General features: G+C 37.4%; 1 protein-coding gene across 2 annotated transcripts in view; it reads right to left on the reverse strand.

Moving 5' to 3' along the window:
- The window catches only part of TRPM3 (transient receptor potential cation channel subfamily M member 3), a 212,994-nt gene that overhangs the window by 162,723 nt on the left and 35,895 nt on the right, over nt 1–14,376 (reverse strand). For both annotated transcript variants that reach the window (XM_088475711.1, XM_088475710.1), the window contains exons 7-10: nt 11,887–12,010; nt 5,723–5,795; nt 3,326–3,426; nt 871–1,005 (exon numbers count right to left, since the gene is read on the reverse strand). In XM_088475711.1, coding sequence (XP_088331837.1) covers nt 871–1,005; nt 3,326–3,426; nt 5,723–5,795; nt 11,887–12,010 — 433 coding nt within the window. The remainder of the gene's footprint in view (nt 1–870; nt 1,006–3,325; nt 3,427–5,722; nt 5,796–11,886; nt 12,011–14,376) is intronic.

Below are 14,376 nucleotides of genomic sequence, written 5' to 3' on the forward strand. Positions count from 1 at the left end.
GCAAATGTCCAAAATAGGCCAGGAAATCTCTCTATGCTGAAGGAGATCCTGGCCCCTTCCCTCTCCTCCAATGGCGGCAACATCCCTCCATTTTGGAAAATGGAGACTGTCACTGCCCCCTCCCAGCCCGACAAGAGACTGTCAATCACAAATATGTATAGTATTTTTCAGTCATATGTGGAGGGAGTAATGAGAGCACCCCCAATCATTTTAACAGTTGTCTCTTATTATGGGAAGTATACCCTTGTAGCACTACAAATGTCAGTATGCATATGGGTGGGATGTTTTCACAGGAATAAGGGCTTTTGCATATTTAGCAAAGACCCACCCTCCTGGTGAGGGCTATCGTCCTATCTCCAGTGATAACCTTCAGCGGGGCATTCTGTGATGTTTCCCCATGTAAGGGGAAGGCTATTTATCATGGACAGCTGCAGTACAAGTATATCAGTTTTCAGTTTGTTCACATAAGTACATCAATCATAGCTAATATTGTCCATTCAAATGATGACTTAGCTTAGTGCTCTGATATGCTGTATGATCACACCATGCCTTCAAGCCAATTGCCTTATTTCCCCTTTCTTATTGTGTAAACACTAAAGTATATTGCCCTCATATTTTTTTTGCAATACATATCTAACTAAAAGTTTCCAATAATTTAATGTAAAATTATAGACTAGAAAAGTGAGATTTATATTTTTTCTCTAAATGGTTTCAATGTCCCAAATGTTTACAGCTGTTGCCATGTTACTACTAGGTTGGTTACATCTTTCATCTATGTTCCATGAATAAAATGGTATTACAAATTACTTGTATGAGCTGACAGAATACTAAAAAAATATATGTTAGGTGATGAAATCTACTTTTTCTTACCGTATTGTATAACTCCTCTAGCCTGGAGAGGGTGAGAAAACGATGCATGCTGACTCCATTTTCTATAAGTAATTTCACAAAATCTACTCTATCCAGCACCAAAGCATCCAGCATTGCCTGCTCCAGGGACCCCACCTAATTGGTTTAAAAGAAAAAGAAAGTTTAATTAGAAACTTAACTCAGCATGAATCTCCTAGATCATATTGCTGCATTACGTCACAAGGTTGGGGGTTACGGTAACATGACTCATAATTAATCTCATCATCATGCCCTCCACCCATTTTACAGGAGAAGTGGCAGAATGCAGGAGGGATAACCACTCTCCCAGAGGCAGGGAGGATTCACCCAAATTCTAGAGTCTCGTGGAAATTCCGGGAGAGCAGGCAAGTATGTAAGCCAGCTAGCCATTTCCACTATTTGCTCCATAATTGCCTCCTCTTCACATAACCGTCTTCCAGGGAGCACGTCAGGGCTAGGGAATGTACTCATGGTAATGAGATTAATAAATATGATCCTTGTTGTGCCTCTCTCTCCCTTCAGTGTACCAAGTCTATACATTATTTCTCAGGAGGTGTAGGTCAGCTCAGCTCCATACTTGAGCAAATCTGCATTATATATAATAATTATAATACCTATATCTTGCAGATAACAATGATCCAAAAGAGTCTGTGAAGAAATATAGAAAGACAGTTTTGCTCACTGTAGGGCTCATTTTAAAACATTACATGCACAATTTGCAGTTTGCCAAAGCAACCAATCTAAAATTAGCTTTTATCTAGTGCAAAAAACAAAAATAAAAGCAATCATCTGACAGGTTGCTACAGCTTAGTGTAATTTTTGCTCCTATGTGCACATAGTAAACTCATGGGGTTTATTTGCTAACAAATGTACAATAAAATACAACATGTCAGTAGCTAACCTTCTTGTAATAAAAATATATTTAATAAATATTCAGCAACTAACAATACATTTGTAAATGTTGAAACCCAATGTTGCTGCAATTACAGAAGCTTTGTGATTACTAAAACTCAAGGTTTCTTCAGCTCCAGGAAGTATCTCTCCCACTGAACTTCCTTAGATGATGGGCAACTCCTAACCTAGGGCCTAATTCAGAGATTTACGTAAAGGCAATATTTACATAGATCTCAGAAGTTTGTGCATGTCCAGATCTGTTTCTGTGATGTCGATCACAGTCGCCCAAATCTGCAGCATGATTGACATGCTGCTGGCTTTTTGGGGCGGCAGCGTCGGCAACAGGCAGCGTTCCAGAAAAAGGGGGCATGTTGGCCCTGAAGCCAGTGGCTGCGTCCTTTGAATGCAGATTCACTGGCGCCGGCAACACGATTTTGCCGGACATCCTGAGTAACATGAGAGTTACTCAGATGTCCAATCTTCACCGAGTTGACCCAGTGCTGCGTCAGCGGATCAGAGCAGCCGGCATTGGGAATCTTTTTACTTAAGATATCTTTTGCATATATTAGCACAGTCGCTGCATACAATGACGCAGTGCCTGTACTATAGCATCCATCTCTGAATCGGACACTTAGTGTCAAGATTCACATATATCTAGGCTATTTCTAAGTTCCTTCTGTATTATTTTGTGTAACTTTTAATTTATATAGTCAAGCATTTTATGTAATGCTGTAAAGTGAGAAAATAGATTAAGAAATGCATGGAGCTCCTGTACTTAAAAGACAACAGGAGAGCATTACATCTTTATGCAGATTGCACCCTGGATAATAGTCAAACCTATTGCACTGCAAGAAATGTAAACCACTGTGCCACCATTTTCACTCTAGGGGGGTAAAATTACTAAGGTGAGAGTTTTTAGAAGTGCAGATGTTGCCCATAGCAACCAATCAGATTCTACTTAACATTCAACTAGCACCTTCTATAAGATAATAGCTAGAATCTGATTGGTTGTTATGGGCAACATCTCCACTTCTAAAAACTATCACCTTAGTAAATTTACCCCTAGAACTGAAATTACTCTTTATAAGCATGGCCTCGACGTGTTTCATTTGTTGCTGCTGTTATACAGTCATCTGACATCTTTTTATGCTTTATTGATGAATTAACCAAACATTAACTTTATTTCTACCTAATTTTTTTCTATTTTAATTGAGCCTTGCGTATTTCCTGAGTACATTTCTGGTTTCCTATATATTATTTTCTGTCTAATATTGGTCTGTCACGTTATTCCGACTCTTTCTCGATCTTCATCTCTTGTTTACTTAATAACATGCACTTTCATTATGACTTGTAATAGGTGTTTTAGACAATTTTTGAGCGCTATTTACATTCAGAAGTAATAATAATTCATAAGTCATACAGTGGTGATCACACTGCACAATCATCAACAGAAATAGTTTATACTCAGTTAGGTAAAATTAAATCTTGATGAAATTGATGATGAACCTGGCTTGTAATAACATGCTTATGCACAGAAATGTACCGGCCACTGTTGTCCATAAATAAAGATTTGGCTCCGAGCAATATCCACTCTGTTCCAGGCTAATGCAAGACTCAGCTGATCAGGAGCAGAGGCGTTGGCACCTAGCAATAGATGAAAATATCAACTTTAAGGAATATAACATTTATAAAACATTTCATGCATTTCAGTGTATCCTGCACCTGTTTTAAATCTATACTCAATGTAAATTAAGACAGTGGATTCTGATGCTTCGGTTTTGCAAAAAAACAACAAAACTAGAATATACATATACTGCATATTTACAATTATGTGGGGCTGATGATAAATATACTTCATTTTGTTTGTGATACTTTCAGTTTTTCACAGAGGTACTGAGTGTAATATTGTTTTGTTTTATTGTTACTTGGCTGATTACATTGATTGATTAGTGGTAATAGAAACAAAACCTTGATTTCCCTGTGCAGAGTTTCAGTTAAGATTCTGGGCATTCAGATTCAAAGATCAGAACTTCAGTAGAATATTGATAAACTTGACAAGATCCAATAAAGGGCTAAAAATATGGTGTAGAGTCTTGCGCACAAAGCTTACTATGACAACTGCAAAAAGCAATAGCGCACGCAGGGGGGTTTCTGAGTACCCAGAAACCACCCTCACAGACTCGAGGGGGGTTTCTGGCATCATGCTCTTAAGCCCCGCTCCCTCACAGCAAAATGCTGCAATTTGCGTGTCAATCGGGAAGAGACGGAGCCAATATGATGTGATTCCATTAGAATCGCATCATTTGGCTCCGCCCCCTCCTGATTGACCCGTGATTTGCGGCAGTTTCTCTCTGGGGGGAGGGGCCTAATCACATGGTGCCAGCCTGCCAGGTATGCAAGGTAAGGGTGTGTGTGTAATTTATATATGTATGTGTGTTTAATGTATGTGTGACATATGTATGTGTTTGTGTTTGTCTATGTAAACACCTCCCTGTAAAAATCCTACATTTGCCCCTGAGGAGGATTTAATATTATACAGCTAAGAGGAAATGAGAAAAAGGAGGGTCATGGCTGAAACATTGAAGTACCCAAAATGTAACAAAAAAGTTAAAGACTTTAATATGAAGAATGTAGGAGTAATATTAATAACAAATATGAACAAGTAAATAGCATACTATACTTCAATGGTTTGTTTAGGTACACACAGATATACAAGTGTCGCATATCAAATTAACTAGAACAGCCTCATGGTGCGTACTAGTCACATATTGCAACATTTTCAGGTAAAAAAGACACAAAAAAGATGCCCAGTACTAGCAGAGTCGCACAGCACCCGGCGCGCCAAGAGGGGCTGTTGACATGATTGCAGCAAAGGTGTATGAGGGGCCAGGGCACATCTATATATCTCAATGTCACCTCCACCACCAGAGTAATAGTAATAGCCCCCAGGGCCCTGTGTCCTGGGCATCTGCACCGCTGGCATATGCTAGTTATGGGCTTAAAGCCCTGCCCTAGTACATAACATAAGCACATAAAATTGGCAAATGAGTATGTTGTATTCAACCCTTTGGCTGCATTTTGAAATTGTTGTATATTGGGCTTTTTATTTACTCTGCTATATTTTCTTATAGTATCTCTATCTTTACATTTTGTATAATAAAAAATGCTTACAATATGCCCTGTTACACTAGAGGGAATGTAAAAACATTGATACAAATTCTTATTATCAGGGGATCTCCTGGGTGCCCTCTGTAATCATCCGTTACCCATTATTACCATATCTATTTCTAGTGCAGTTTATTTCAGAGTGATTTCTAACAGTTTCCATGGTTTATCACAGTCAAGCTGTCATGACTGGAAGCACAAATCCATCTGTTATTACAGACTTACACAATACCTTGGTAAGCATTACATTTTGAAGGATAAGTGGAATTAGCAGCAAGACACATCACATCCATAAAATGCAGAAACAAAAAGATCATTTCTGTTTTATGTGGCCAGATATAGGAGGATGCAGAAGAAAGCAGGCTCATCTTATTCTCCACTCAGTTTTATTATTATGGTTATCTCATGCAATGTTCTAAAGCAATAACATAATAAATATAAAAAATGACACTGCTTCTTTTATTGACAGACAAATCATCCAGGGATTAACCACTTAAACGACAATTTTTATTCTAAGAAAATGTTTTTTTTTTACGTTTTCAAATATTAAAGTGAACAAAAAATACAATAAAAATAAATGTGAATCGTGTGAAAATAAATACACCTGAGAAAATCTGAACACATTAAAATGTGCCATTATTATTATGGTATATAAGGAAATGATGACGGTGACTGTATTTGGAGCAATGAACATAAATAAATGTGCAGCCTCGACATTTGTCTATTGAACAGAGTGATTTTTAGCTTTTGTTTTTTATAAATCCCCCATAAATACCTTTAAGCAGAGCTGTCAGGATTGCTAAATCGATGTCTTGATGACCTTCTGATCCCATCCTAAACACTGTAATCTGTTAGTTGGAACACAAGGGAAAAAAAAAATCAAAGATAGAATCATTATAAGAAGTTTCAAATATGCACCATTATACAGGTCAAATAATTATATGTTAGATACTGAAGGTCATTTTGAGTTTATCACTTTTGTTTTAGTTTGTCTATATGGGAAACCTGCCTATGTGTGGTCTATTCTCAGGGACCCTTATTAAATCTGCCATGTAATGAATGGACAAGGAACCATGAACATGCACAGGCTAATCACACAGACTAAAAGGGAACAACAAGCAGAATTTTAATCTGTAATCCTGTCCAGCACTCTTTTTGTTTGGTTACTGTACTTTGCATGTAGCTAGGCCCGGCCAATAGAGGGCGAGGAGGAGTGGAGGGGTAGTGGCAGTAGGGCCAATGTGCAAGAGGTCTCTGAACCTGTGTAAATGGCCCCAATGTCCAGCGCAGGTTACCTGTGTATGGGTGCAGGCTGTGTGCAGACCCAAATCAGCAAATATCGGAGCGGACATCTAATATCACACTGATAATGTTTTATCAGCCCTTACTTGTAATTTTGTTATTATTTCTTTTGTTTATGGTCCATTGTATGTTGTATTTTGAGTAGTCAAGTTCTATAGTCTGTATTCGAATATACACATATTAATAACCTAAGAATATTTATATAAAAGTCAGTGGTACCTAAGCTTGTACCGTGTGGGTTTATTCAGGTTTTGTGTGTCTAGCAATAGTTAAAGTAAGATAACCTCTCATTCATATGTGATGTTAGTTGGAGTACACTTGCCAGTTTCCAGCTAAGGGATGCTTACGTAAACCTACAAGGGTGTAGGGTCTTTATTGTAAAAGCTTCCTGCAATATTTATGTTATTGTTTTATTTATTTTGTGTTATTGTATATATATATATATATATATATATATATATACATATATGTGTAAAGGATATGTTCAATATCCTGATGCAGGGGATGCCAGAACTTATAATACCAGTGTCGGAATTCCGACACCTGTCAGAATCTTCTGGCGCCAGCATCCAGAATGTAAGCAGGGTTAGGGGGAGGGTTAGGGGTTAGGATTAGGCACTATGGGAAGGGTTAGGTACTAGGGGGGAGGGTTCGATTTAGGGTGCAGAGAGGGGGAGGTTAGGTTTAGGCACTAGGGGAGAAGGTTAGGTTCAGGGATCGGGAAAGGAGGGTGAGGGTAGAGAGAGGGGTAGGATTAGGATACCGAAAGACAGGTGTCGGTATCCTAACCATGTATACTTTGATTATATATATACACAATACTGTGCAAAAGTTTTAGGCAGGTGTAGAAAATGTGCTGCAAAGTTAGAATGGTTTAAAAAATAGAAGTGTTAATAGTTTATTTTTATCAATTTACAAAATGCAAAGTGAATGAACAGCAGAGAAATCTAAATCAAATCAATATTTGGTGTGACCACCCTTTGCCTTCAAAACAGCATCAATTCTTCTAGGTACACTTTCACAAAGTCAGGGATTTTATAGGACTATAGTCAAGTGTATGATTAACCAATCATACCAAACAGGTGATAATGATCATCATTTTCATATGTAGGATGAAACAAAGTCATTAACTGAAACAGAAACAGCTGTGTAGGAAGCTTAAAACTGGGTGAGGAGCAGCCATACTCTGCTACAAAGTTGAGGTTGTGGAAGACAGTTTTATGTCACATCATGGCAAGACTAAGCACAGCAACAAGACGCAAGGTCTTGCTACTGCATCAGCAATGTCTCTCCCAGGCAAAGATTTCAAAGCAGACCAGGGTTTCAAGATGTGCTGTTCAAGCTCTTTTGAAAATGTGCTGTTTAAGCTCTTTTGAAGTAGCACAAAGAAACAGGCAACATTGAGGACTGTAGATGCAGTGGTTGGCCAAGGAAACTTAGTGCATCAGATGAAAGACACATCATGCTTACTTCCCTTTGAAATTGGAAAATGTGCAGCAGTGACATCAGCTCAGAACTGGCAGAAACCAGTGGCACCCAGGTACATCCATCTACTGTTTGGAGAATTCTGGCCTGAAGTGGTTTCCATGGAAGAATTGTGGCCAAAAAGCCATACCTTTGATGTGGAAACAAGGCCAAGCGACTCAACTATGTACGAAAATATAAGAACTGGGGTCCAGAAAAATGGCATCAAGTGCTCTAGACTGATGAGTCAAAATTTTACATATTTGGCTGTAACAGAAGACAGTTTGTGCACCGAAGTGCTGGAGAGCGGTACAATAATGAGTGTCTGCAGGCAACAGTGAAGCATGGTGCAGGTTCCTTGCAAGTTTGGGGCTGCATTTCAGCAAATGGAGTTAGGGACTTGGTCAGGATTAATGGTGTCCTGAATGCCGAGAAATACAGGCAGGTAATTATCCATCATATACAAGAAAAGAAGAAAGAAAAAAGCACTGTCTCTTGGTTGGCACACAAAATTGAAGAATAAGTAAAATATAACTTTTAATGTATGATTATTAAAAATTCACTTTGCCTTACTTTAGTGAAATATTTCGTAAAAATTATTAAAATGTGAAACGCACATATAAACAAATAAATGTACATCTATAATAATTATTATTAAATGGTTTGTTATATGTTAGTCTCTGTGTCCTTATTGAGTTGTGTTTTATTTAGTATTATTAATAGAATTGTAATGTCTTCCTTATTAATATAACGCCTGTACTACTTCCAACAATAGAACCTATAAGTGTGGATGGCTAATAGTGTTGTCAACCATCCTCATACAGTGATAGTAGTGATTGTGTTATCTCTATATTTGATCACACAGTATATTCATATAAATTCCCAATATCACACTACCATCTGTTTAATATAGTGGATATTAATAACTAATTTCCACTATAATGATCACAGCGCCCTCTATAGGGGAAATTTTTTTTTTTTTAAATAAATTTTCTTTCATTATAAACATGTATCACCTGGAAACATGCATTCATAATTTATTATATGATATTATACCCCTTATTTTGGATAGATATGATCAGTCATATAGTGGTATGGGATATATATATCATTACCCATGTATAATACTAATATATTGAATATTAATGACTGATTTCCACTGTAATGATCACAGCGCCCTCTGTAGGGGAAATAATATATCTTTAATTATAGATATGTCAGATGGGAACATGCATTCATTATCCATTATAAAATATTATGCCCCTTGTTTGAAAATATTTAGTCAGTTACATAGTAATATAGGGTATGGATCATTTCCCAGTTGTAATGCTGCAATAATCTCCTATAGGGGTATATATATATGGGAAATAGGTATCTTGTTCTCAAGAGGATTAAATAATAACAAGAATTGTTATTACAACACTCCCTATAGGGATATTTATAAGTAAGAATTAACTCTTACTATTACATCCCTTATAAAGATGTGTACACAATAATCTGATCAGGATAATTAATATAATTCCTCCTATAAAACTGTGATATTATTATATGAATTAACCATATAATCCATAAGTGTGTTATATCACTATAAAGTCAATTGATATAATTCCCATATATTACGCAGGAAAACTCCTTGATCATTAAACTACACTTATTATAACACCCTGTGGGAGCATATAGATCTTATTATATCAAAAATAGATGTAATAGCTCCACCTATTGGGCTATATATTTTGTTGGTATCATATGTAAATTATAGATGGGTATTGTATTCGTGCATAATTAAAATGCACATTCACCATGCATATAACACATGGCAATAGCTGTAGACACCAATATGCTTTTATAGCTCCCCCTATAGGGCTGCACAATTCTTTAGTAAATGAATCTTATATCAGTGCTTAATTAGCATGTACATTTGCTCTTTAGTGCTTAAGTTAGCTTTGTCATGTACATAATGTTGTAGTTATAGGGAATTACATTATCCCATATCACTAAATCCACTTATATAAGTTTCAGATCACTTGTTGGTTATATACAAATGCTGGAGGCAATCTCCCTTTATGACAACATGGACAATAACACGCGGCAATGGCCGCAAAATGCCGACGTATGTTTCACTATCTTTTGTCAAGGCAAACCAAGAGACAGTGCTTTTTTCTTTCTTCTTTTCTTGTATATTGTTAATTACTGTCTATGGCAGCACCCCCACAGGATAAATACACAATTTGTGATTTACTATTGAATTGGGGCCATTAAATAATTTACTTCTCCAAATTAATCCTTGTGCAGAGGTGTTTTCCAAATTCCCTATCCTTTAATCAATAGTACTTATCGATCATGCAATACCATCAGGAAGGCATCTGATTGGCTCCAAATTTATTCTGCAGCAGGACAACAACCCCAAACATACAGTCATATATGTCAATAAGAACTATCTTCAGCATACAGAAGAACAAGGAGTCCTGGAAGTGATGATATGGCCCCCACAGAGCCACATGTAGGCTTGCTCAAATCCTTCTGAGTTCCTTCAAAAACTGTGTGCAAGTGTACCTAGAAGAATTCATGCCATTTTGAAGGCAAAGGGTGGTCACACCAAATATTGATTTGATTTAGATTTCTCTTCTGTTCATTCACTTTGCATTTTGTTAATTGATAACACTAAACTGGTAAATTAAAATTAGGGAATCCATTAAGAATATTAGGCATATAGCAACCATATGTTGGCGTTATCTTGAGGTGAGGAAATAATTCAGGAGCTTATGGGATATGTATAGCTGAATAAATGTTTTTTTATGATTTATATGAACACAGCAGCACAGAATTGTATTTTATATTCTCTAGTGATTGTGTGAGGTGGGCAATACCTCTTAATTATTCTGAAGCAGGTGTGTTGTTTCTTATATTAGCTTAGGTGTTGAATAAGCACTGAGAATATACTGTTTATATTTGCTAGAATTTAGGTTACTAAACATGACATTAACAATGTAAGCATAAAGTGCTAAACCGGTGCCTACTGTAAGCATCTACTAATGATAGCACTATCTATACTCACAGCAAACTAAAAATTGCTTATAATGTTGCATACAATATTTCTTCCTTTTTGTGTAACAAAAACAAATTTGCTACAGGTGTGAAATGTTTTGTACTATATCATGCTCACTTGTTACAAGGTCGCGGCCCAGCACAAGAAATGACTCCTTTTATTGGATTTTCTGCTGGGTCATTAATCAATGAAGCTCTGAGTAAGACATTTGGTTCTGCAAATTTTTTTCTATTCTCACTGAAGCAGAAGGTGTTGAGTGAAATATATTTGTTTACTAGAAAATAGTTGGATATATGGCCGGAAAATTCAAAGGAAAATGCCATCAGTAGAACAATATCTGCAGAGGGCTATAACTGTTAACAAATGCAGATTAATGATTTTACACACAATAAATACACACTTAACTGTAGATGCACACAAACACCAACAGCTACTTTCCACTCAACTATGCGTATAGAGACGAGTCTTGCTGCACTAAGAACAAATATCATACCTTTGATTTAATTGGAGTGTGTTTGTTTTCAAGGAATTGTATAAGGGATGTGTCCCTAATCCCTAGATAGGAATTAAAAACAAAAATATTGTATATTCCCAAAGTGCTGAGTGTATGCGAGCCCAGCAGACTACGTACGTCCACGCATTCTCAGACTGCTGAATTAGCCCCTGTGTTTGCAATTTTGGGTTTTGCCGCATATTACTACACTGGAAATTTGGAGCAGCAGAGAAGATGGGATGTGAACCTGTCAGCAATTGTAAATGATAGAATATCAGCCCACATACATCTATACATTTTATATTTTATTTCCAGCAAAAGTTTTATTATAGCTTAGTCTTCAGTACATAATTATTTGTTAGCAGGACTATAACTACTTTTTTATAATTAAACTCTGCGCTCAGACTTCTGATAAGTGAGGGAGCAAAACAATCGACAATCCTGGCTTACCACAAAACAGTTTGCTCATCATTTCGAAAATATTCAAAATATTTGTATAATGTGCCTTAGTGCAATAAAAATTGGTGCGCTAAATACCGTCATTTTATATAGTCCTATGAAATCTAGCATTGTGTTTCAGAAAAATAAAACAATAGCATGCTTAATTGTAGCAGGTACAGTATAATGTACATACCAGCTCCTTTTTCTTCATACACTCCATAAGGATCATAAAAAGGTGCTGAGCCTGGTTTCGAGTGTAGGTAAAAGTCTTCTGGATTGTAACTAATAGCTGGTCCCTTAAGGATTCATTGATAAGGCTGAAAAAAGACACAATAAAAAACAAAGAAAACATTATTAATGACCAAGCAACGGTGAGTATGGGGGCAATCTTCAGTTGAAATCAAGCAAAATATATAAACTGGATATACAGAGGTACATGTAACATTACTCATGTTTTATGAGGGTGATAGAGGAAAAGAAAGACATTAAGGGAGGGAAGTATCAAGCCTGGGACCAGAGCTAAGCATTTAGAAAATCACACGGTATTCTTTATTTATTAAGTAAAAAGGAATCGCGTATGTTTCAAATCAAATGATTAACTATAATTCTAACATTATGGATTTACATAAGAACAAGTGAAATTCACATTCAAGTCAGTCCTTTGGATTCTCTGTCTTTTCTGCCCTGTACAAAATGAGTGTGCTTGTTTGCGGGGGTCTTTGGGCACTGTGAGGAGGGTGGTCAAGCAGGGAAGTGTAGGCTTCAATGAAAGAAACAAAGAAACAGCAATCTAGTCGCCAAAATGTGATTGCAGTTTATTGCATTTGATGAAATGACACCAAATCAATAGTTTTCAAAACAGTGACTGTACCATTATAATTCCTTCTTCAGGATCAGTGCATACCCTGTTTTCTTGGTCTGAGGCCACCAGATGTTAAGAGTTCAAATACTCAGTTTTATGTGCATATCACAATTTCTGGATTGACTATCTGATCCTCTTTGTATGTTCCATATTGGTGCATTCGTCTTCTTCTTGCTTCATTCCTGCATGGGTTTCATGGTCCTGAGTAAACTGACTTTTCTGGTCATGTTATTCTGTGAGGCTTTATCTGATACTGACCCCACTGTATGAGTGCATCATTGATTGTTACACTAAGGGGCTTATTTACTAAGCAGTGTTAGGAGACAGAGTGAAAAGTGATAAGAAAGTGATAAGGTACCAGCCAATCAGCTCCCAACTGTCATCTCAGAGGCTGTGTTTGAAAAATGACAGTTGGGAGCTGATTGGCTGGCACTTTATCACTTTCTTATCACTTTTCATTCTGTCTCCTAACACTGCTTAATAAATAGACCAGTAAGATTGTCATTACACAACCCTGGACCCTATACATTCACTATATGTAGCACCCAGAAATCTTCATTCCTTTTCGGGATCTCTAGTGTGAACACCATCAACATTCATTTTCATCCACTGTGTACATGAGGCAGACAGTAAAGTGTATAAATATTGATATCTATGAAGTCTGTGCATCATTTCTATTGGTAATGGTAATACATATAGATAACTGCAATATACCTAGTATAGCTGAAATATTCCCATAAGCTTTCCCAGCTGTAAGTATTCTGTATCTCAATTACAAAACAGTCAAAGTCGGTAGTTCAAATTTAAATTTGGACTTGATGTGCCCCTAGATTTCTGCCTGGGGAGAGAGATGACCACATTTGTTTAATTTTGATCCTAGCAAGTTATGGAGTTGGTAGGCTTGTTTTGCAGTTTATTTTTATTACTTCTCCAGGATTAGTGGACAGACTGTTTTATACATTTACATTTTGCAGAATAGTGCATAAACAAGTTTTCACTTTGCAGACCCATATTTTAATTTAATAAAGGTTTATGGTCTAAGGATAGTTTGGGGGTAATTCTCAACCAGCTCCAGTGCTAGACAGCCTCAGCCGATTTCCATAGTGATACCTTTAGGGCTCAATTCAATTAACTATGAGCTTGCTTGTCCCACGAGTAAGTGCTGCATATTGGGGTGAAATTGGGGCGTAAGGTGGAGTCGATGTGCCCTTGCTGGCATTTCCATGCTGTTACACCAGCTTAAGGCAATTTGAATTGACCCTTTAGTGTGAGGCTATTTTGGGTCCTACGCAAAATTAGGCAATTGATGAGTGACATAATAATACCATTCAGTATTTTTATTTCCCTGTGGCAACCGCACAGTGATAGCAGGTCACTGACATGGAGGTGCAGTAGCAAACAGTTTTTTACCTGAGAAGCTGTTGGCTGCTGCTCCTCCATGTTGGTGGTATGTAGGGCCATCACTACCATTTGGCCGGGATGACACTCACCAGGGACACTGATTGAATGGGGACACTACCCGACTCACCAAATTTATTTAACCCCTTGGGGAGCCAGTGGCTTTTTTTTAATCAGAGCTCCTCACTCTGGGCTTCATCACAGAGCCTCGTTGATGTTGTGGTTCAGAAGTGCAGTGCACATGACAGCTGAAAAAAGACACAATAAAAAAAGTCCTTTACTTTGCTACGGGGCTCCGGACCCCTAGACATGCTACTGGTGATGTCATAAGAGGAAGTCAGCGCACAGAGCTTTTTACCACAAGGAGCAGCAGTGGTGGGAGCCAGGACTGTAACTAGGGTGGTGCAGGTGCCCTGTGGGTGG

Source organism: Taudactylus pleione, unplaced genomic scaffold (genome assembly GCF_031769625.1).
Source record: "Taudactylus pleione unplaced genomic scaffold, aTauple2 ptg000177l, whole genome shotgun sequence".
Taxonomy (NCBI): Eukaryota; Metazoa; Chordata; class Amphibia; order Anura; family Myobatrachidae; genus Taudactylus; species Taudactylus pleione.